The sequence below is a fragment of the Onychostruthus taczanowskii genome, unplaced genomic scaffold (genome assembly GCF_017590055.1).
Source record: "Onychostruthus taczanowskii isolate IOZ18803 unplaced genomic scaffold, ASM1759005v1 scaffold90, whole genome shotgun sequence".
Lineage (NCBI taxonomy): Eukaryota > Metazoa > Chordata > Aves > Passeriformes > Passeridae > Onychostruthus > Onychostruthus taczanowskii.
In genome coordinates, this window is record NW_024506994.1 from 2,106,384 (window position 1) to 2,130,764 (window position 24,381).

At 40.9% G+C, this 24,381-nt stretch overlaps 1 protein-coding gene across 1 annotated transcript in view; it reads right to left on the reverse strand.

The window, feature by feature from the left end:
• Window positions 1-24,381, reverse strand: part of PKHD1 (PKHD1 ciliary IPT domain containing fibrocystin/polyductin) — a 237,622-nt gene that overhangs the window by 87,645 nt on the left and 125,596 nt on the right. Inside the window, exons 47-50 of the mRNA XM_041426139.1 lie at window positions 15,886-16,063; window positions 15,051-15,246; window positions 6,497-6,562; window positions 4,593-4,712 (exon numbers count right to left, since the gene is read on the reverse strand). Of these exons, the coding sequence (XP_041282073.1) occupies window positions 4,593-4,712; window positions 6,497-6,562; window positions 15,051-15,246; window positions 15,886-16,063 (560 nt within the window). The remainder of the gene's footprint in view (window positions 1-4,592; window positions 4,713-6,496; window positions 6,563-15,050; window positions 15,247-15,885; window positions 16,064-24,381) is intronic.

Genomic DNA, 24,381 nt, shown 5'->3' on the forward strand with positions numbered 1-24,381 from the left:
CCATAAGTATATTCATCAAACACAGGCTGAAACATTTTTACAAGGAAGAGAAGCAGTGCTCCCAGGCATGCCATTTATATGTCACATTTCAGTCTAGAACAGAGATTTTTTGCTGAGTTGCACATCTTTCTAAAAAAGGTTTTATACAGGAAATGCTGACTGCTCTGTATCTGCGGCATCATGTGTGTGAGCTTTGAAACAGAGGAGTGAGAGACTCCCCCACTCAGAGATATCTTTGCAAACCTAGACTTTCCTCAGTTTAAAAGGACAACACTCTGGGATGTGATGCTTGGGGTGTGAAGTTCTCAAAGGGTGAAATGTTGCTCTGCAGAAACAGAACACTCCTTTGAGGGGGGAAAAAAAGTTTCCACACTTGAGGAGGAAAGCAAACAGATTCAAAGGCAACTTCCTTACAGAATACAATTTACCTCGTAGAGGGAGATATGACTTAGCAGTTAAAACAATACACGTTAGGTCACTGAGCTCAAAGGATTTACCCTCAGAGAAAGACAAACTGGAGCTGTTTTCCCACCATGAAAACATTCATATAGCAGCAAGAAACCACTTTCAGCAAACCACAGTTTGAGGTTGAGAACAGGGCAATATTTCATTGTACATACACTTTCTTCAGACAAAAAGCTCAGGTATGCCAGAGTCTTAATGTTCAGATGTACAATACCAAGAAGGCATTAATGACTCCAGCAATGACACAAAATGCCTTTGATCAGCCACATTGCTGTATAAAACACCATAGCATGCCATTGAATGGAAATCAGGCACAACAGAGGAGCTATTATATGGGATACAGTACTACAGCATTCATCTCTTCAAACAGAAAAACTTCAAAGACAATCAAAATCAGAAAATGAAGAACAGAGTGAATTCCACCACTGGAGAAAAAAAAAAAAAAAAAAAAAAAAAAAAAAAAAAAGGAAGACAGAAATTGCCAGAGGCTACATGATATCATATCAATACTCTTCAAAACAACATTCCTTAGCTTGGAATTATAACACATTCTCCTTCTACCCAGAGCACATTGCATCAGGAGTGTGCCATCCTAAAAACCATAAACCAAAGCCCTGAAAATCCCAGGGCTTTGGGAAGCTAATGCCACTGCTGGCTGCTGGAATGGCATGACTAAACTCCTCTGGCTTTTTTTCCAAGGTGGTGTGGCTGCTGAAGCCTGATGCATGTGAGAGGTCCTTGTGGGATGGCTGTGGCTCTGGAGGATGAACCTCCAGGGATAAAAGCACAAGCTGTGGCAGCCTGAGCTGAGGATTTCCAGATCAGGCTGGAAAAGACTTATATCCACTGGGGAGAGAGACACTGATGGGAATTGTAGCAACACATCAATACTAAAAGTCACTTTCACATGAGGAACCCACCTTTGTTACAAGTGAAAGTCATCCTTGTACTAAGTCTGTGAAGGTAAACAGGGCAAAAAAAGAAAGAACTTAGTACACAACCCCAACTTCCAAGCTTGCCCAAATCTCTAGATGTCAAGCAGACACTAAGCAAGAACACAAAAACCTGGCTTCTAATATGTATATTTTGCTAATAGAGGCATTTTCTACTTTTTCAAACCTTCCTGAGACCAGCACATGAGGTAGCCCTAATGTTGCAATTCTGCTTATTTTGTGAAATAAGCAAATTGAAGCCTTCAATAGCTAAATTTATACAGTGCCCCAGTTCTCCAGCAAACTCCAGGAATCCACATTCAGTCAAAGATTTCAAGTGTCTGACCAAAGTCTTCCCCTGTACTTCTTCACCCTAGAAATGAACACTAAGCATCTACTAATTGCTTTTATGACCTGAAAACTGATCTATTATTTGCTTTTATGACTCTGAAACTGTTCTTTGGGAGCTGAAAGGACTGAGCCAGTCATGCACAGCATACCAGAAGCAAGTTCATGTCTTGGCTTTCAACCAGAAAATCATTGTAGATTGCTCCCAGAAGAGAATTTTAAGTAACCAGAAGACAGCAAAGAGTAAGACACAGCTGCATCTTGCCAGGAGTGAATCACAAAAACTTATTTTGATGTGCATAGCAGCACAAAGTTTGGGTGTTTCTATAATATTTTTGTTCTCATGAGAGCAAACTCTCACTTTTTTTGAAGCCATCTGAAGTCATTCTGAGTTTAGCAGGGTCTGCACAAGCCAGTGGAAAAGGGAAGAGAAACATCCATAAAATGCTACAATTAAACATATATTTTGCAATTGTTGATTTAATTTTAGATTTTGGATCCAAGCACGGGGCTGGCTTTCTTTGAACTGGAGACTCAAACACTTGTGGCCGCAAAGCAAAGCATTCAAAATGGACAGAAAATTCATCTTGCCTAACTTAATTTTTAATGCACTTATTTGAGCAACAAATCCAGTTCCCTTATCACCCTGGTGAGGGCCATGACTCTAATTTAAGACTCTGTACTCTGTTGACTCCAATGCCAGTGAATGTCTCAACACCTCCAAACCAGCAGGACTGAAGAGGGAGAGCAAAAATAAAATAGAGAGAGGATGACCAGGAAAGGCAGAGATGAAACAAAACAGATGGTGTGATAGACAGCTCGTGTTTGTGTTCATGCTTGTGTTCTCAGGATAAAATCAAAGGAAGATTCCAGAAAGGCACTGGAGAGGAGAATATTTTCTGCACATCAACCAACACACACATTTACTCTGGCAATGGGAGTGAAGAGATTTTTATAGAATCATGGAATAACCTGAGTTGGAAGGGACTCACAAGGATCACTGAGTTCAGCTCCTGGCCCTGCACAGAACAGCCCCAAGAGCCCCACTGTGTGTCTCAGAGCATGATCCAGACCCTTCCCCAGCATCACTTCCCTTCTCTGGACATGCTACAGCTCCTCACCTTTGCAGGAAACACAGAAGAGATTTATTCATCATGGAGCACAAACTCATCCTTCATCTTCTACTCTCTTGGTCTGATCTAAACAGCAGAACTCTAAACCCTCAGCCAAACCTATTTATTTATTAATTTTTGATTCTCTGCTTCTGTGCAAATTGTGATTTGCCTCTATGCTTTTTCATATCTGCATCTGACACATGATGGTGAAGACTGGAATGTTCTGATCTTATGGCAGTAATGGGCTGGTATTGGTGGACCAGTTATCACAGAATCACAGAATCACAGACTCATCAAGTCCAACCTGTGACCAATCCCCACCTTGTCACCCAGCCCAGAGCACTGAGTGCCACATCCAGACCTTCCTTGGACATCTCCAGCGGTGGGGACTCCAAACCTCCCTGGGCAGCCCCTTCCAATGCCTGACCACCTTTTCCATGCAAAAATTCTCCCTTATCTACTCTTCAGCCCAATGTAAGTTCCCCCCAAAAGTGAAGAAAATATTTTTAAAAGTACAGGCTTGGGGTTTTTTTAATATTTATCAGAAAATTGAAGATTAAACTAAATAAATATTGAAGGTTAATGATAATTCTTAATGTAACCTTCAATTTTATATATATATATATGTGTGTGTGTGTGTGTGTGTGTGTAGATGCATATATGTGGAAGGAGATGTTTGTGTTGGTATTTGGGCATGGAATTTCTGTCATGGTTAGGGCTTATCTTCATTTACATACATATATATATATATGTGTGTGTGTGTGTGTTTATGTGTATATATATATATATATATATATATATATATATATATATGAAATTTTTAATGACACAGGCCAGAGAAGCCCTAACCATGACTGAAGCTCCATGCCCAAATACCAACACAAATTTTTCCTTCCACAAAATCCGTAAACCAAAACCAGGTGGGAGAGGAATAGACATGGAGCTATGTTATCCATATTCCACCTTTCCAGAAGTGGAGCTGTGGTAGGCAGAGAGACTTAACTGGTTTCAAACAAATGAGGAGAGATATCAGGTTCTAGAATATTTCAGGTACATATCCAACAATATTAATTGGAAATTCAATAATTATATCTGGAAAGGAACTCAATCAAAGAAAGGTCAGCTCTTATGTAAAATGGTTATCACAAGCTTTTCTCCAGATTTTCTTTCAAATTCCCTAATACATTTACTGAAATCAGTTTTTTGTACAGTAGTGTTGTAAGATGAGTGGGGATATAAATGTAACTCAAGTTGAAATACAAGCCTAAGCTAAAATATCTAGGAGACATCCACACCAAATGGTTTGAGAAATTGCCATTGATAAGTAGGAATTTCAACAGAAAAATAAAACGGAAGTTGATGCAGAAATGTAAAATATAATCCTTGCACAAAACACAGAGAGAAATGGGTCAAGATATGAGCTCTCTGTGAGCTGTGGTTCTGGGTCTTACAAGTTCTCTTCTGAATTAATGTCCCTGTCATACAACAGCTTGAAAGTCATCATAAGTGCTTGTTTTTGTGTGTAGGTGAAAATGGAAAAGAATAATCATTCTCTTCCAAAAACAACATTTTTGTACTGCAGTTTGTGTGACAAGGAACAAATGTGGAGTCCTGCACACACTGGAATGGCCACCAGGGCCAAGGAGCCCATATTGGAACACAAATATAAATCCCAATGGAGGCAGAGCCCAGGACCTCCACAGAAAATAAACACCTTTCCTTCCCCACGTACTTGGCAAGATGATGACGTCTTCCCCAGGGCCTGGGATGCTGCCATTGGATCCACCCCAGCCTTTTCCCACACCATTCCACGTCTCTGGGAATGACCATTTCAACACAGCACAAGAAGGAACTACAAAACAGAACACATAAAGACAGAATTATCATTTTCTATAGCTGGAAGAATTACCATTTCTTTGATAGTCAAGCATCTGTGACATTAACATCCTCCTTTAGTCACTGCTAACTGTTCTTTGTTATTTTCCATGTTTAAAGAAAACTGTTTGATTGAATTCCCAGGGCATGGGAATTTCCATACTTTCCCAAAGTATGAAAAATTTAAAATAATTAGTCAACTCTTACAAGCTTGCTAACATCCAGAAAAGCAATTTTCCCATTCCAAGGGGTGATCAAGACCTGCCTTGGAAAAGCAGCTTGACCAAGACACATAGAAACTCCTGATCCTTCTCCAAAATTTTCTTTTTCAGGTCAATCAAAAAAAAAAAAAAAAAAATCAAGAGCCTTAGGAAAATATTGGAAGAAACTGAGTTCAAAAATGCAGCTGACTGACTTGCATTTGTATTTTAGAGAGCTAACTAGCCAGTCTCCATAAATGAATTGTCCCTAAGTTTGTTGTTCCTAAGAGAGGAAGGGAAGCCTTCAAGGGAAAATCCTGCACACTAAATCCTAGACTAATGCAGGCAGGGCCTCCCTCTGGAGGCCTGTGCAAGCACCTACTTCTGTCCTTCCACTGTAAAGCAAATTCTGGCATTTTTTTCTTGAGGAAAGCTTCTTTGGCAATTGAAAATATGGAAGGTAGCACATGCTTAGGTTTTGGGGGCACGATCCAGCTCAATAATGTTGTAGTATACAAAAAAACATCTGTTGTCAGCACAGGGAAAAACAGAAATTAAACCTATGTCGAGTTCCTTAAGTTTGGGTTTGTCTCTCCAATCACTTGTTTGTTCTGGGAGAAATAACCTGCCAAAATGTCTCTAAACCCTTTTCCCACAGAAGTGATTATTGTTAATCACAACATAGCAAGTCAGATAATATGATGCCTTAAGTTTTAGCTTTCACATTTTTCAGATTCTGTTCTGCCTTAGTATGTGACTCTGAACTTCATATAAAGTGTTAGCAAGTTCTCTTCACAGTTTAGTTAAACAAAACAATCCTTTTCCAGCCTGAGAACCAAGGATACCAGTGCATCTTCAGGCCCAAATAGTGAAAACAACAGCAAATGAAGGAGAGCAATCTGGGAGGATGGGACTTCATAACCCAAAGCTGTAATTGGACAGTTAACCACAATATGTAAATGGACCAAAACTTATAAAAGTGGGAAAACTCATGACCAGTTGTCCCTTTTGGGTCCATCTTGGGTCCATCTTGGGTCCATCTTGGGTCCATCTTGGATAGAGCCATGGCCGGGCTCCTGTGCTGCCCAAGGTGCATCCTTTGAAGACCTTTCAATAAATCCCTACTTTATTCCTTTAAGACTGTCTAGCCCCTGTTCCAGGTAGCCACTTTAGGAAACAATACCAAAAAATATCAAAATTCGGAGGTGTCTCTTGTCTCTGGTATATTTTTCTGTCTGATTCAACATGAAACTGAGCAGTAATATCACACTATGGAGCACTAAAATACTCTGTAGTCTTACACTCTCCATGACCTTTCTGATCTGCTGTGGTATTTCCCAGGGAAAGTTTATGGGGTTTTATACTGCGGAATCACACATTTATCTTGAGCAATGGTAGATAGGACTCAATGAAACACCTAAATTAATACAAAGAGCCTCTGTTGGCTTGATAGATGTACAAAATATTGAAGTGAAAAATAGCAATTTAGTCCTGAAAAGGCCATAAAAAAGAAATGGTGTCACTCCCAGACCAATGTTTTCTGGCACAGACTATCACATACCTGGGGTAGGTAAAGCCACTCTTTCCTTCTCTTTCAGTGTGACCTGAATTAAGTCATCTCCTGTGACTGAACACAAAGAATTTTATGGAGTTACAGCAAGGCCTTTCAAATTAATATAAAAAAAAATTAATAAATCTCAATTTCCACACACGAATTCCTGACAACATTATACATTCCTTACAAAAAGCATTTTCTTTAAGAGCAACTATACGTGTTTTCTAAGCATTTTTGTCCTTTTTTTTTAATGCATTGAGAAAGGATTAAACAAACACATTTTAATTTACAGATACGGAAAATCTCAAGACAACTCATTAGAAACAGCTAAAAAGAAAACATTCAACAATCAGAAATTCTAGGCTGGAACTCGAATCTCATTTATCCCACTATAAATCCACAGCAGTTCCACTTTCACAAGCAATATCACACCATTGAATGCATAATGTATTAACTGGCTCAAACAGCGAAATACAGCTTTTGTTTTGTAGTTTGGTTTTGATTTTTTTTTTTTTTTTTTTGCCCCCAAAATCTGGTATCTGAAAGAGATGCTTTAATTAGTCAGACTTTATAGACTGGAGACAGGGACCCTGTGTTCTCTGCTGTGAAATGGGGTCAGCAGCAATTATCACAGTGGTAACCTTTGTGCCCGTGTATTGTCAGCAGGAGAAGGGCCAGAATAATGCAAATCAAAGAGGAGCAGGAGAAAGCTGCTTCAGACACAGCTAAAATCCCACCTCCTCTTCATCTCCAGTGGCATATAAAGGCACTTCCTTTCAGTCACCAGACTGGAGCAACTGTAGGTTAAAATAGAAACACTCTGACAAACAAATAAATCTCCTGTCCTCTGCCCAGCCCCTTATGGTGACCCTAAAGTGTTGTTGGAAGATTATTTTGGGGGGTAGAAGAATTGTATCAATGAAGCCATTGTCAGAACTTTCCTCAGTTCCAGAACATGCCTGGAACTTTCCTCTGTGTGCTTCAACGTACCGTTGGGATTTCATGCCATATTGTAATTTACTTATTTTATCTTTAAACAAGTCTCTGTACTTTTAAATTGTGAAACCCATCCTTCCCTACCTCCCTCCTTCTCTCCCAGTGCAACTGAGCAAATTTAAAATAACTGAGGTTCATTAATTTTAAGTGTTCAATAAATTAGTATGAATAATCAAAAAACTTGATTCTTTCTGATAATTACTATTTGATGTCAGTTGAAAGCACTCGATTGAGTTAGCAGCATATGCTCCTATGCCAAATGAGCCTTCCATAATTAAATAGAAACTGATTCCATGAGGTTTTTCTCATGTCTGATTAATTAGTAATCAGGTGCCTCAGCCCTGTTCTTCAGTGACACCTTCTCTCCCAACGGTAGCTGGGATCTGATCCATGTATCAGTCAAATCAATCTGCCCCAAACCATCACACAGAGCTCACACTGAACAGCAGCACGCCTTGAGTGGCCACAAGGTGAACATTTGAAGGGAAAAAGATGACATGAAACTGCTGATTTAAAGCCTCTGTCGCAGCTCTTGTGGCTTTCAGACAATACTGTGTGTACTTTGATGGTTATGTTTTTTGGTTTTATGGTGTTTTTCCTTCTCACACAGGGCAAAACAATTGCCAAAGCTTATAAAACAGGCCTAAGAAAAACAAGACAACCAAGCCCTGACACTAGCCTTTTTCACCTCAATATATTTTGTGAGGTTTGTTTGGTTTTGGCATTTTTTTTGCTTACTTTTGCAGGCACTAGAGTGAAATCATCTAATTAAGGATGTTTGTATTTTTCAGAGAAAAGCTGTTCTAATTAAATCCTGAGGGGACATAAAACTTGATCAATATGGTGCATAGACCTCATAATGGGGTTCAATCCCCTTATATGGTGAAGAAAGGAATCATTAAGACTTAATTCAGTGCAGTTTTATCATTGCCCTGTCCAGAGTAAGGGCAAAAATAAAAGTTTCTCATATTTGAAGTGTCATCCCACCAGAGAGCACGACAATTCAAACCATTATAAGATATTTATACTCTTGACATGAGCATAAGAATCAGGGACACAATTCTCCCCAGAACTCTCCTTGTAACTTGTACAGTTATTTACATTGATGGGGTGTAAAGTGCACTGGTTGTGAATCAGCAATGTTTTGTTGCTTTTTCCCACGAATACTCCCAAAAACTGATCAAGGAAGATAAAAGCCTTGGGATTAATCAAGGCTACAGTGACACAGTCCTTCTGGTGGTTTTGTTTTGCTGCTGAGTATGTTATCACTGGGTTTTGCAGGACAGGAAGAGATACAGGCACTACAGATGAAGGACATCATTAGTAAACATTGAATTAAGGTGACTCTTGGCAAAATGTAGTTATAAGGCTCCAGGGTTTAGTTGTATAAAACCTTTATAAGGCTCATCAATTTTCTGCCTTATTACATCCAGCTCCTCCTGGATGTTTGGGCTGTGGATCATAAATATAGGCCTTCTGGATGATACTGCTGGTAACTTTTCCTGGTTCAAGGCTCCTTGAGTGAACATGAAGGAGGAGCAACTCAGTGTTTTATCAGCTTTGCAGTGACTCGGAATTTTGCCTGTGGATATTAGGAAGGGCTGAAACTAGGATAAATGGCTCCAATAGCCTGACTTACAAATAACAAGCAGCTCCATGCTATTTAACATCAATTGGGCTAACATCCATCACCAGGAAATCAAAACTTTTTAGACAGCACAATCAACAACACAGTGAGACACACCTCTAGAAACTAGAGAACCAGGAGAGGCTGTTTTGTCATTCCCTGTGAGGATCTTCAGCAGGAGATAGCCAGAAGTGTGATATAACGAGGACAATGTGTTAGGGAGAAGAGGTGTAAAAACCCATTTTATATACATATAAATAGCTAGATACAATTTTATTTTTATTTATGTATATATATATATACACATACACACATATATATGTATATATATCTTTGGGTTGATGGACACAGATTGTTGCTTACAGCAGATTGGCATTTGTGTAAAATTCCTTGTGCAGACATCACATAATCAAAAAATCAACCCTGACAGGATCATAAGGGCATTTCATAATCTTATTTCTGTAATTGCTGGACTCTCTGGTTTCTCTGCTTCCATGCCAGAAGGATAGGAGCTCACCCACCAGGAGAAGGTTGTTTTGTCTCTTTGTGTCTATTACAAAAATTGAGCAACTGAGGGAATGGGGCGGGAGGGACTCAGCCTGGAGAAAAAGAGTCCATGGGAGGATCCTGCTGCTCTCTGCAACTACCTGGTGTGAGATCCTAGCCAGGTGGGTGTTGACCTCTTCTCCTAGGTAATTAGCTAGAGAACAAGAGGAGATGGCCTCAAATTGCACCAGGGGAGGTTCAGGTTGGGCATTAGGAAGAATTTCTTTTTTGAAAGGGTGGTTAAGCATTGCTACAGACTGCCCAGGACATTAGTAGAGTCACCAAGCCTGGAACTGTTAAAAAGGTTACTCAGTGCTCTGGTCTGGGTGACAAGGTGGGGATGGGTCACAGGCTGGACCTGGTGGCCTTGAAGTTCTTTTCCAACATAAATAATTTTATTATTCTGTGATTACAAGGGGCACCTCTTTGCAAAGAACTGACTTGCATTTCATGGAGGTCACTGAGCAGCCCACATCTGGTCAACTGGCCCTCTGAAACAACTGATATGGGTGAGTTTTATCTGGGTGGAAGAAAAGATTCATCCCTGTAAAATCAGTCTCTGTAAAGAATTAACTCCATTCTTCATGTCTTTCACCTAGGATTCTCCTTTACCCCCAAGCAATAGGGCTGCAGCAAATATCTGTGTTTATTTATTTTCTGTATTTTAATATTAGAAACAAACATTCTTTAGAGTGTTTTTCCTCCTATACAAAGCAATTACAGAAACCCACAGAGCCTAATGGAAGTGAGGTCATTCTTTAGGAATCTAGAAAAGACAATAAGTATAATCAAATTATTTTTTTAAGAACTATGGAAATTGTAAACCTGCTTCTGACACAGCAGTAATGTGAGGTTCAGCCTTAGGCCCTCTTAACAACTCACACATGAGCAGCCTGAGCAAAGTCAGCAGGATGACCCATCTGCATAAAAGTTGTGTCTACTGAAAAATGTATTTGGGATAAATAAAAAGTTTGATAATCCTTTCAGTGATGTTTTCAATAATGTTTCTGTCCAGCACTTCAAATTTTAGGGGAAAAAAAAGCCAAGAGAAATCTGGAGGTGAAGGAAGCCAACACTTTGTTTCATTCCAAAAGAAAATGGTTTAAACATTTCAAAAGTGAACTAAAAGGAAACAACATCTCTCTGGTTTTTAGCCAGTTCCAGTATTGCCCAGAGACCTTAACCAAGGAGCAGTACCGTGCTGTGGCACCATATGCTGAAATTTGTAACAGACTTAAAAAGCTCATCATGTTATTATTGCAATTTACAAAGGATATTTCTCCTAAAAAATATCCCAGATGTCCCAGTGGGATGTTTCTTTCCACCACCTTTGTTATAATAAGTGTTGTTTTTTGGGGTTTTTTTTGCTTCAGCATGGTCATATCATGTTTCACTCCCCTGAATCCCCTGAAATGTGGTTGAGCCACAGCCCATGAGTGTTTCAGAGTCACACCACAATTGCAGGCCCACAGTGACCTTTGAGGATCACTTCTCCTAGCACATAGGGTGCCCCAGAGAAAATCAGGATGATTCTATGAATCATGTCAAAGCAAAGCTGGTGACGTAGATATGACCGGCGTGGAATTCTTCAAGCTTCTTAAGCCTCCCCTTTACCCAGAGCCCTCAAGGGACTTGGGGTTACCTGTCCTTTGATGCAGATGCTTTTAAAAATGTCTGAAGAGGTGATTTTTAACGTGGCTTGGAGGCTGGTTAACAGAGTTACATGTATGTAGGAAGCAGTGACTATCTTTGTTCATACGATCATTGCCCATAATAAAGAAACATTCTCCATTACAATTATTTGCCCCCCATTCAGCACCTCCTGCATTCTCCTCCAAGCCTAACTTACAGGAATTAGGCTCCCAAGCCTAATTTACAAGACTCCAACCATCAGTGCAACTTAACTCCTTTAATCCCCTCCATACGGTCTATTTTCTTGCCTTTTGTGTTAGACAGACTTTTCTTTTCTTCCAAAGATAAACAAACACTTTGCATGACACCAGGCAGTTTTGGATGGAAGAGGGCATGGAGAAAGCCTGAGCCCAATGCAGACTTCTGGCCAAGGTGGCTTCACTCGGCTGCCTGCTTCATTTGAATAACAATATCTTCTCAGTCACGGCGTTTTCCTTCCCCTTCTCCCCATTTTCTCCCCCATGCAGGCCTGAGTAAAAGGCTGTGTGAATTCAGGAGCCTGCTCATTAATGAGCTGGCATCTGATCCGTATTTACCGACGTTAATTTTTGGATGTAATGCACCCCTGCCACTTCCCCACAGTTTGCCCTAAAAGGCTTTCTGAGGGGCACAAAAGCAGAGGGTCAAAAGTGAGTTGACCCCAGCCAGAATGTACAATTATTGCAAAGAGGTGGTACACCAGCAGCTGTCGAAACCCCACCGAAACGCTTCCAAGAGTTGGAGGATGACTAATATACGCCAGAGCCGCCGACTTTGGGCAGGAAGAATTATGGCCCTCCCGAGCAGCTGCAATAATTGTCTTGCCATTGTCCCCCTGCCACCCCCTACAAGTGCCCATTGTGGCCGCGGAGTCAAGTGATTTTATGCTCGGGCTGATGCTGTTTGCGCCCAGCTGCCCGAGCGCTGACACACGAGCCTGGAGAAGGGGGACCCGCGTCTGCTAGACGGGGCTGCGACATACCAGACCTTTTACATAAGTCAAACAGGAACAAATGACTCTTTATCAGCCCCTTCTCCCTTTGAAGTGGCGGCTGCTTATAGGCCCTTACAGCTTTTCCTCCTTAGCCCGAGCAAACATCCTCCTTTTGATATGCTACATGCTCATTATCTCTGCCCCATTTAATGATTTTTGATTGAAGGGTGGCAGCGCAGTTGCCAAGAGGGTAGTTAAAGAGGCTCCACGCAGTCAGGACAACAAGAAAGGCTTTCCTTGTGCAGCAGCCTAAATTTGGAGTTTCTTAACAGTGTGTTCTTGTTCTTAGCAGCAGATAAGGGCTGAGCGTGAAATTCTTAATTAAGCAGTAAATAGAGAGTGGGGTGTCAGCAGATGCAGCCTGTAGCCATGGAGACCAAGTCTGATGGAGGAGGGAGCTAAGACTCAACACCGGCCCCGGGCTCGGGCATGACTGACAGCTGAAGAATCCGACAAAGCTTGTAAACGGGATTAATTAGTTGGCTAATTATTTCATATAGTTAAATGTAAATAAAATATCAAAAAAACCCCAAAATTCTAAAAGAGCCAACTTGCAGAGTTAGGCGGGGAGATGTTCTGAAGGCCAAATCTAGCCTTGTCCTCTCTGGGTGGGTGGGTGGACTGGTGGGGTTTTAAGGCCAGAAGGGACTATTGTGGCAGATTTCTCTGACCTCCTATGGAGCATAAATCTCGCCTCATGAGGTTTCTAATAGCTTCTTGCAGAGCTGGAGCATATTTCCCTGAAACACAGCCAAGCATCTTCTAAGGACCTTGAGTGATGGAAAGTCCACCACATGCCATGAATCTGCTCCGCTGGCTAATTATCCTCACCCTCTCAGCCTGCACAGTGGAGAGAAGGAGAGAAATCCCACACCAGGGCCAGGAATCTGCTTTGTTTCAAACTTCTACCCTACACATACAGCATAGATATTAGGCACCCAACACTGAATTATTGATCTCACTCCTATAAAAGTCCTCACAGAAAATGTTCACAGCATGAATTATACATGTTAGGTGTTTTCATGAATTTCCTCTCGTGTATGTTGTATTACTGTTTCTCTAGCAAAATAAGGAACCACAACAAGCTCTTTGTGTAATAAAAATCAAGATAAAACTAAGGCAAGAGAAGGACAGGAAAGTATCTGTGATGCAAGAGTGACATATGCCAGCCATACACTTTTGTCCCAGTCTTCCCAAGACTCTCATCTCCTCTATTTTCATCAGCAGAGGTCAAGTTACTGCTTTAGATGTCATCCTCTGAGCTTTCCCATGCTGTTCTGACAGTGCAAATGAGGATATGCAAACTGAAATACAGTCACCTTTTATATTTGAAGGAACAAATTTACACTGTTAGTAAGCAGAAATAATAAAGCATTTTTCTTCTTTCAGTAAATACTTGACTTGATCTCTTCTTTCAGTAAATACTTGACTTGATCTCTGGTAAGGCTTAGACACAATAGCTAAATTTACAGTAACCAATTTACACTTGAACTGTATCTAAATAAGGCCAAGACACAGACCTAAGACCAAGACCCCAATAATCTACATGGTTATAATGCTGGCCAAATTCCTGGCACAGCTTTGACCTAGACCAGGCAGACTCCCAGATGGTGACCAGTAGAGTTTGGGATTTAGCAAGCACAGGGATCTTTTATAATTTGAAGCCTGTGTACATCCAGCCCGTTTTTAGAGCTAAAATGTTAAACACAAACTATGCTGTGGCAGTGGCTGAAGGACCAGAGGGGACACAACAAGTGTGATCCTCAGACTGAGATTAAGGTTTGGGCTTCCCCACTTCTCCACAAATATGATTTTCCACACTGGTTGATTTTCACTGTTGCCAGACCAAGCTCAGTGGATTGTCTGCCCTCATTCCAGGCCTGTTTTCCTCTCCACTGTCACAATGATTGTTCTAAAGGTATCCTACATGAGAAAGTCATTTGCATGCCATCTCAGTAGTGCAAAATCAAGGGAATTTCATTACATTTAATGGAACATAAGTAAAAAAAAACATCTGTTAAAATGAAAATCATCATCTTTGCTGGTATGAGTCATGACAGAGAAGATAATCTTCTCAAAGACACCAAAATATATTTGTGATTTCTAGTTCTGCTGCTATTAATAAAGGCAATGATAATTACCTTGCCTTTGGCATATAGAGCTTAGATATTTATAAAATTATTTGCTTGAGAATGGGTATTATGAAAAATGTCCATTACTTCAAAAAAATAATTTCCAACACGCTCCATGATCTCATGTACAAAGTCACATAGCCAAACGTTTAAGATGTCTTTGGGAGTTTCCAGCCCTAGAAAATATTGTCTCCCAGTAATCTTACTGCCTTCAGTGGGCTCAGCCTAGCAAGATGGCCATGTTTTTATTAATATCTGTGATGTAGGAGAAGCTGACAGCCGAGGTAATTGGTGGAATTTAATGCCTTTACGACTCAAAAAAGCCAACTCAAATACAACTGGTGTCACATCACCCACTATTTATGGCCCATTCCTTTTGTTCCTTTTGTTGCTAGGTCAGGCATCAGACAGATCAGTTAGGGATGCACCTGATGTGCACTTACCTATTTGATCAGCATTTTGAAGGACCTCTCACTTATGGAAAGGCCATTGAAAGCTGGCCTTGAGTAGATTTGGGGTTTAAATTAACGAGACATCAGCTCCATCACCATTCTTGATCACAAATGTAGATTGCAACCCCCACACTGCACTTACCCAGATAGGTGAACTTCCCCAGCTTGCTGTCAAGATGCCAATCACAGCTCCTGTGTTGGCCATACGAAGGTACCAGCTGGAGTGGCTGTCCCCTCCTTGTCCCACAGGACACCACAGCCTCAAGATGGGCAGGAAGATCCCTGTGTTCCACCAGCAGGTAATTCCCAGCCTTGAAGTTGCTAAATGTCACTGAATACTGGAGAAGAGGGAACCAAAAGAAACGTCTGAGTCTGTGATTAGAGCTCCATGGAGAGCAGCATAAAGGGGTAAGAAGGATAGCGCTCCTCACAGGCAACATGCGTTGGAAATAGGAAAAGGGATTAAAAACTAAGCAGGAGGTGATGGTAAATACAGAAAAAAAAAATCAATTACCCTCATCACTTTTGAAAGGTGAGGAGAATAAATATCTTCTGAAAACTGCTTCAACATTTAAGGTAGTAAAAACCTGTTGGTTCCTAAGCACCACACTGAACTTTCACCTAAGATATCCAAAGTCATCAAGCACCCATGGCCAGGTGGGATGGTGCTTAGAGCAACCTGGTCTAGTGGAAGGTGTCCCTGCCTATGGTAGGGGTTGGAACTAGATGAGCTTTAAAGTCCTTTCCAACCCAAACCATTCCATGATTCCATTACCTTCCTGCTCCAGGTGACTACTGAGAGTTTATCTAAGAGATAAGAGAGAGCTTATCAGTCATCTTATCTAAGCCTATAAATACAGAGAGACTTTCTCATTGCACTTAACTCTATTTTATTTCTCTCTGTTCATCCAAAGAGATGAAAACATGGTTATCTCTTCCAGATATAATTTTGAAATTATAAAACCTTCCCGTGTTACCTGGAGCTGTTTGCTGACCAAAGGGTTGTCAAATGTCAACGTGTAAGTCTCTTTATCCAAGAGAAGAACCATCCAGCCATACAGGTTTGATAAAGTATCAGGGACATAATTGACTGTGTTTGACTTATTCCTTCTGTCAGTCACAGTTAAATTATAGGGAATGTCAGGTGCCTCTTTTCTGCAGGAAAAAAAAAAAACCAACAAAAACAAAAACAAAACAAGGCAAAACAAAACAAAACAACAACAACAAAAAAAAAACCACAACAATTAATTACATTTTTGCACTGAACTCTGTTATTTTGCAACCTGTACAGTTTTATTTTTATTTGAATTACAGCAAATGTGCTGGATCTCCCTTAGAATATGTCTCCATTTTTGTAATTATTTATAAATACCATAAGAAACAATATTTTGCCCCAAGTGCTGTAAAAAGAGAAAGAGAAAAAGAGAGATGCAGCATGTAGGAGTAAAGGAAGAGGAAGGGAGCAGAGCAGATTTATCAGAGTACTAATTTCTAAATTGCCAGAGTATTTTCCCTCTGCCAGACTCATGGGACCCCACGTTCAACTTTTAGGATCTTCATGAAGTTTGGTGGTCTTCTTATTAGCCTCAGCCGAGGCTGGGTGGGGTTTGGAGTAACCTGGTTCTGGTGGAAAGTGTCCCTGCCCATGGCAGGGGGCTGGAATAAGGTGATATTTATTTAGGGTTCCTTCCAACCCAAAGCATTCTGTGATTCTGCGATTATTCACTCCCATTTCTGTGGTCAAAAAATTTCAAAAAAAGTCCTGTGTAATTCAAAGAGATGTTCTCTGCCCGTTCCTGTGGACTGTTTAAATCCTTCACAAAATGGGTGAACTTTTAGTACAGCAGTCCTTATGAGCAACCAAGTGAGAAGTCAACCCCCTTTTTCACTAGAACTTGGCACTCCTAATTTCTGACCAGTCAAGTCAGGAGAAAAGACCCTTAGTGAACAGATCAACATTAGCCCTCGTATCATGAGGGGTCATAAACCCTTTAGATTTAAGTTTGCAGTAGACTCCTCTCAGTTTTGGCATTTGAGCTGAAAATAAGCTTTAAAAATCCCCTCTTTTAAGCATCCCTTGAATAATTTTTTCTCAATATTTGAAGCATTACCTTACAGCTACACATCTCAGCATATTATCTAACCTCTCAGACTGGATATGGCTTACTAACCCAAGACAGTGCTAAAACTCATGTCATCCTGAAATTTGCCTGTATTTGCAGTTTTTGGTTGGATTGTTGCTTTTTTTTTTTTTCCCCAGGTGCTTTGGAGATGATGCAAAATCACCAGAGCAGTCATCCCAGATGTATTTTTCTTTTCTCTTTTAAAATCAGTGATTTTTTTGTTGTTGTTGTTTTTTGGGGTTTTTTTTTTTTTTTTTGTTGTTGTTGTTGTTGGATTTTTTTTTTGTTTTGTTTTGGTTTGGTTTTGTTTTTGTCATTCTCGTGCCTGTCACTTTGTCAAAGAGCTTTCTGGTTACCCAGAAACATTTAGCTGAGAAACAGCAGTGGCAAAACAAAGTGTGAATCAGCAAAGGATCACTCAACCAGAAGATATTGGCAGACCAATGAAACTGGAAGGAGTTTATAAGGCTTAAACAGCTTTTGTACCACTAATAAACCTCCTGTTATGGGCATTAACTGGACCAGGATATTAGGCTGCTAATTAAGCAAGTAAATGACAACAAGCACATTATTGCCACAGCTATCAGCACCTGCGCAGGTATTCTAGCAGCAGAAGAACACCACACATAATGCAAAACTCTTTTGCACATCAGAAGGAGACTTATTGAGTTGTAAAGATGCCCAATGTCGCAGCAAATGACAGAGACTCAGACTCATCCTCTCTGCAGCATAAATTCACATGGTTTTACTCTTTATTTATTTCCATTTTCATCACCAGAGGATTCTGAAGAGAACAACTTGAATCACTTTTACTGGGAGATTCTTGCCAGTACTTCCAGGAGAAGTAAAGATAGAGAAGAAACCTTGGAAGGGACAGTCCTGCTGGGGTACAAGTCTGACCTGTTAGAAGGTTAGGTGGCAATTCCACACCAACCATGTAGATCCAATAGCTAGTGAATGGGAATGTGAATTCACTAACAGTGAATTAAATGTCAATCCATTTATGTTGGAGACCAATATTTAGAAGAGCCCAAATAAATATCTTAAAATGCATAACAAACTTCCAGATGGCTACAGTTAAGTGAAATATATATTTTCCTGTGTGTCTACTTTTAACAGACAAGTTATAGAATCATAGAATCGTTTAAGTTTGAAAGGACCTCTGAGATCATTGAGTCCAACCAGAAACCAAACACTGCCAATCTCTAAACCATGTCCTGAAATGCCACATTTACATGTGTTTTAAATCCCTCCAGGCATGGAGACTTAAATCTATTTTTAGAGAGTTATGAGCACCACTGCCCCACAAAGCCCATTTCAACGCCTGACCTCCTTTGCCATGAGGAAACTCATTCTAATTTTCAATCTAAACTTCTCCTGGTGCATCTTAGGGCCATGTACTCTTGTCCTGTGCCTTGCCTGTGCCAGTCCACCCCTGCCAGTTTCCCCTTCCTGTCAGGGAGTTCTACAGAGCCAGAAGGTCCCCCCTGAGCCTCCTTTTCTCCAGGCTGAGCCCCTTTCCCAGCTCCCTCAGCCCCTCCTGGTGCTCCAGCTCCTTCCCCAGCTCTGTTCTCTTCCCTGGACACACTCCAGCCCCTCAATGTCCCTCTTGTCATGAGGGTCCCAAAGCTGTCCCCGGCACTGGAGATGCCCCAGCAGTGCCAGCACAGGGAACAGTCACTGCCATGGCCCTGCTGCCACCCCAGAGCTGGCACAGCCCAGGTGCCTTTGGCCGCTTGCCCACCTGGGCACAGCTGGCTCATGTCCAGCTGAAAGCCTGTTCATGACCCAGCAGGGAAAAGGAGCAGGAGATGCCTTATGGCCTGGAATCTCTAAGGTTTTCTTGACTTGGAATGTTGTGTCCTTGTCTTTTACATATATTGCTTGAGGTGTTACCATCCATAAATTCATTTCCAACTCCTGACAGGCTGCCCACAACCAAACCAAAAATTTGGGGAGCCTAGAAAGCTTCTCAGCTCAGTGTACAAGTTAACTGGTGCAAGGACACGATAAGCCTGAGATACACTCCCCCTGAAAGGATGTCAGTGTGTTGTTTTTTCACCTCCATGCCAAAAAGGCACCAAAATGGAAGTACCCTACTAATGGAATTACCAGCCACAATTAGCACCATTTCCATTTGCCCTAAATAGCCAGTGATTTCACTGTGCCCTAAATAGCCACCAATCTACCTCTCTTTAATGCTAATGAAGTAGAAGAGTGTTGGCACACCACGAGTATTTCTAATTCAGAGTATCTGAGGGAGCCTGCACGCATCATTAACATGGAGAGCTTCATTATCAGAGGAGAGCCTTCCCCTGAACTTCTCCTGGCTTTATTAGAAAGAAACTAGGAGGCAATGGTCTTAATGCAAAATTAACCCTCCCTTTAAACTGCTGGAAGCCTTTACAAACTGTAAGGGGGGAAAAAAGGATGACTCATTGTAAAGGCTGTATTTTTTATATCGAAGCAGGTTTCAATTAAGGAGCAATTTGCTTTAGAAATATGGCAGGATTACAGGATAGGGCTTTACAGTCTGAGCCACAATTCACCAATTGTGACTGTATAAACTGTTATATAATTTAGCTCAAATGCATTGTGCAGAACTGCTCGACAGATATGGGCCACAAAGGATTTGTTAAGCCAATCAACAACATGGAGTAGAACAAATATTAACTCTCCTGTTTATGTTTACCATTAACTTATTTATCCTGAGGGTCCATATCTGTGTGTATGAAGGCAGGCACTCTGTTTAGCTCTAAATGCTTTCTGTTTGTGCAATAATCCATTATGATTATCCCTCTTCAAAAACAGGAAACAATTTAGCATTGAACTTCAAATGGGACACCAAATGTTTATACCAAGAGTCCATGTTTATTGTTGGCCAAAGGGAGGCTAATTCAAAATTATAACCATATCAAACACTTTACAGGTTTAATCTTGGGCCCCAGACCAGTTCACTTTATTTTAATTGCCAAGAACTAAGAATTTTCAGCTGTTTTCAGTAAATGTGTGTATCTTTGTTGAGATACCAAGCTCATTATTCAAATCTGTCTTTTATTATGTATCCTTAGTAGCAGTGATTTTTTTTTCATGCATGAGTCTTTTAGGAAATAACCAGATCTTTGACCCTGATCCTGAGTCACCACCATGGGCTGAATTTTAAGTAAGAGAAGAATTGGAATGGTTTCCCAGGAATAGAAAGGGTTGTGACTGACAAGTCAAGATGGATTAATTCAGAGTAGAATTTCAGTTTGCTGCCCCTGACTTCCAAAATTCCCGGTGTTCTTAAAGCATTTCCCCAGATCCTACAGTTTACAAGCTGATATTTTCAGGAAAACTAAAATCAGACAGAAATCCTGAGCTGGAAAGTGGTTGGTGAAAAAACAGTTCAAATGTCTGCAGTGCTAGCACAGCAAACACCAGAGGAGGACTGCTTGTTCACTCTGCTTTTCCCACATCACGTAGAGTTCTGAAGAGTCCCTGGAAGTGTCCAGTGCCAGGTTGGACAGGGCTTGGAACAACCTGGGGTAGTGGAAGGTGTCCCTGCCCATAGCAGGTGGTGGAACAAAAGGATCTTTACGGTCCCTTCTAACCCAAACCATTCTTTGATTTTAGGTTCAGTATGTTGGTTGTTACAGGGAGTCCCAGTTGATGCACCTGGCTCTGATCTATCCAGGCCACATGAACCATCCAACAGACTTGCCAGACTCCTTGCCAGGAACAAAAGCTTAGGGCCAGCAAACATTGCATCAATGTTAAATTTATCTCCCTGCACTTGGAAATACTTTAGATGATGGTCAAGCTGAGGGAGAAGGCTTGAATAAATATCTTGTCTTGCATGCTCATAACGCCGTGCAGGATCTGGCTTTGCTGCCCATACCCCTGACTGCAGGGTGAGTGGAAAGGTGTCCTCCACTGGGAAACAAATTTCTCTTGGTGGGATGTCTGAAATGCCAGAAATGCAGTAATAATAAAGGCTGAATCTCTAAAGCTGAGCTGATGAGTTGGTAATTGAGCAGTCAATAATTTAATATTTGCCTTCCATGTTACATCACAGGAGCCCTCAGAGGATGGGTTATTGGGATATGTGACCATGTAAGCTGCCCCCTGTGGGGATTGTACCCTGTGGGTACAATCATGTGCACGGAGAAGACACATGGCCAGAGAGAGACTGAAGACATTGAGAGAAGAATCGTGGTTGTCAGGGTGTTTCACAGCAGGGAGATGTTCAGCTGAAGGCACCACAGAGAGTAAATATCAAAGGAAAAACAAAACCAGAGTAACCATCTGAACTTTCTTCATGATTCAAAGACACAGAGGTAGGGGGACACCAACCCATCAGCAGTGGCTGAGTTTGCAGCAGAAATGCATCACACAGAGAGGATGTTACAGCTGATTTAGGAGTGAAACCTAAAAAGTTAATCTTTTGCTCTGAAGCAGAAGAGGGAGACAATAAAAGGCTTGAACTGCAAGACTGGTGCTGAGCAAGTCCAAGGCTTCCCCAGTGAGATAAGGAAAGCAGATTGGAGGGACCAGGAGGGAAACTCCCTTTTGGCAGACGCAGCCACTGATGTTTGGAGTCCCCTTCGCCGCAAGGTGCTGCCATTCTGCAGATTATTCTAATGCTCTCCTCTTGTAAAAATTATGCATAATGTGAAGAAACTTTGAAAGTCACTTAATCATGTTATGACAATTTTTTAATGAAAATTTGTTTTAATATTAATAGAGATTCATAGTTTCATGATAATATGGGTAGGGGTGGCATTTGGAGCAGCCGTTTCTAGCCTGCAGCCATGCTGTGCTGTGCCATAGCATAAGCTGTGCTTCAGACTACTCAATAACTTTCTCACATATAAATTTATAAAGACTTTTATAAGCTCCAATTACATTTTTAAAAGACATAAAACCCCTCTTTAAAGTGTGCTTACGTGACACATTAGTTTAACTTTCAACTGGACTTTGTGAAGAAGGGTTTTGTTATAGCAGTGGTAGCTTGGAAATGGATCCCCATTTCCCTGGAAGTTGTTGAGTGAGGTAGCTCAGGACAGAGAGTCACAAAATATTAAAGATAGTAGTTCTCCTTTTCAGAAAAGAGCTTCCATAGTTTTTCTCTAACAAAATGCTCTTTTCTCCCAAACACATAGTTTATTTTGGGGAAAGGTGTCACTAAAACACATGCATACTGGTAAATTAAACAACATGAAGATAAACAGTCAATTGCCCACATTGTATCATAAATAATTGAAATTGTTCCAGACATTCTTTTAGCTGGCACCAAACAGCCCTATCCCTGACAACTCCCAGGCAGGGGGTCTTCCCTAAAGATTAGTGCTGATGCAACATCCCTGACGTTTTGGATTCTGAGATGGTTAAAAATATGGCCATGTCCATGTCCTTGCCTGTTGCTCTCAGGGTCAGGGAATGATCCTGAGGTTTCTGAGATAGAGGATGCCATACTAGGTCTCCCCTCTTAAAATCCGTTATTTGCCTCAAACTTCAAGAATTTTGGAACTGGAAACTCATCTCTGAAATTCAGGATAAGTGAAAAAACCCAACATCTCAAGCCTCTCATGTTTGGTTTTTTTTTGTTTGTTTGTTTTTTTTTTTTTTTTTTTTTTTGAGCACAAAAAAATTCATGTTGTAACCTGACAGGTCTCATATTCCACGACCTGGTAGAGCACAATAGAAAGATTTCTTCCAGAGAGATTTTTAACCCTTTTCTTGTCAGAAACTAAAGACAGACAAGCAACAGTGCTTTTGTCTTTTCATTGAGGTGAGATGGATCCAAGAGGAACTATTAGGAATTTTTTTCCTGTCAGTCACCTATCTTTATTCTCTTTACTCAACCTCTGCCAATTGCTCCTAGTCATGTTTTGTTGTATTAATCCTAAACTATTCGTTTTTTATTGCAAACACTCTCCAAATGCATCTGGATAAAATTCACCCGTTCTCCTTCTCCCACCCCTCATCCTCTGGTCATGCTGTAGGTATTTTAATGACTTTTACTCTTCATCCCCTCCAGCTCCTTTTATTCCCCATCCTGGTCCTCTCCCAGGTTCCTTTTGGAGCTCTATCTATCTGAACAAAGCGTCCCTGACTCACCACACTCATTTGGCTAGATCTGAAAATCTTTCAGCTTCACATGATGGTGATTTGGCTGCTGGGAGCTGCTGAGGAGAGAGGATCTGGAAGCAGCACAGAGAGGATGGTCATGGTCCCTGGGGTTACTCTGCTGAGTACACAGTCCTCAGGAGGACAGGCTAACAGCTGGCTCCTTCTTCTCAGACTGCCAAGGATCTGTTACATAAACTGACTCCCAGCTCATGCAGATGAATAATAAAGATGCTAAATAAATACTTGCTTGAAATAAAACCTTAATTGAGAAGTCATTGATATGACTAATCACCAAATCCTGGAATTATTTAGATTGGAAGGGACCTTAAAGCTCTTTTAGTTCCAACCCCCTGCCATGGGGAGAGACACCTTCTATTAGACCAGGTTGCTCCAATCCCTGTCTAACCTAGTCTTGAGCACTTCCAGGGAAATTCTCATGCAGTTTACTGGGAAAACAAAATTTAGGTCTGGTGAATTCTTCCAGAGTTAACAGCAATGTTGCAGATGAACTTCCACTTGTGCTTGTTCCTTGCCCACCTTTTGATGCCAGGAGAAACAAGGTGTATTAAAAATCTTAACTGCCATGAATTATTAACAATTACATTGTGGCAGTATCCAAAAGGACCCAAACCACTCTACAGGCAACATTTAGAGAAGCTCCATCCACCCACACAGCATCAACCCAAAGATCGTGTAGTCCATTTCACCAAGGTAAACAGAGACTAGAAAGGGAATTAATTTCCCCAAGATCTCATGGTTAACTGCTTAGGAAAGACACCAAGCACAGTTTTGTTTTGCCTTCTACCCAGTATTCTTTTAGTTACATATGAATGACTCCAAGCTCTTAAATTTTTGCAGACTTTTGGTTTCATTACGAGACAGTAACCGCATGCAAAGCCTCCAGGTAACTCAAAGTCTTATAGTTTTCTCCTTCAATGGAAAAGCTGATTAGTTTTTTTCCTGTTTGGGAAGGGGTTGGGGTTTTCCCCCTCCTACTTCTAAAACATTAATTATGAGGCAGACATGAATGATTAACAGCCCTCTGACAGAGCACTTCAGGATTTCTGCCTGTGTACTATTAACCTGAGACGGCAAAATATGGATAATTTTCAGATTTTTACTTCAAAAGGAGAGTGAAATACTGAGCAGGGGACTGGGAAGGGAAGATGAGCATGGGAAGAAAAGCAGGAGTGATGCTTAGACCTCTAAAAATATTTTTCACCCTTTTTCTTATGT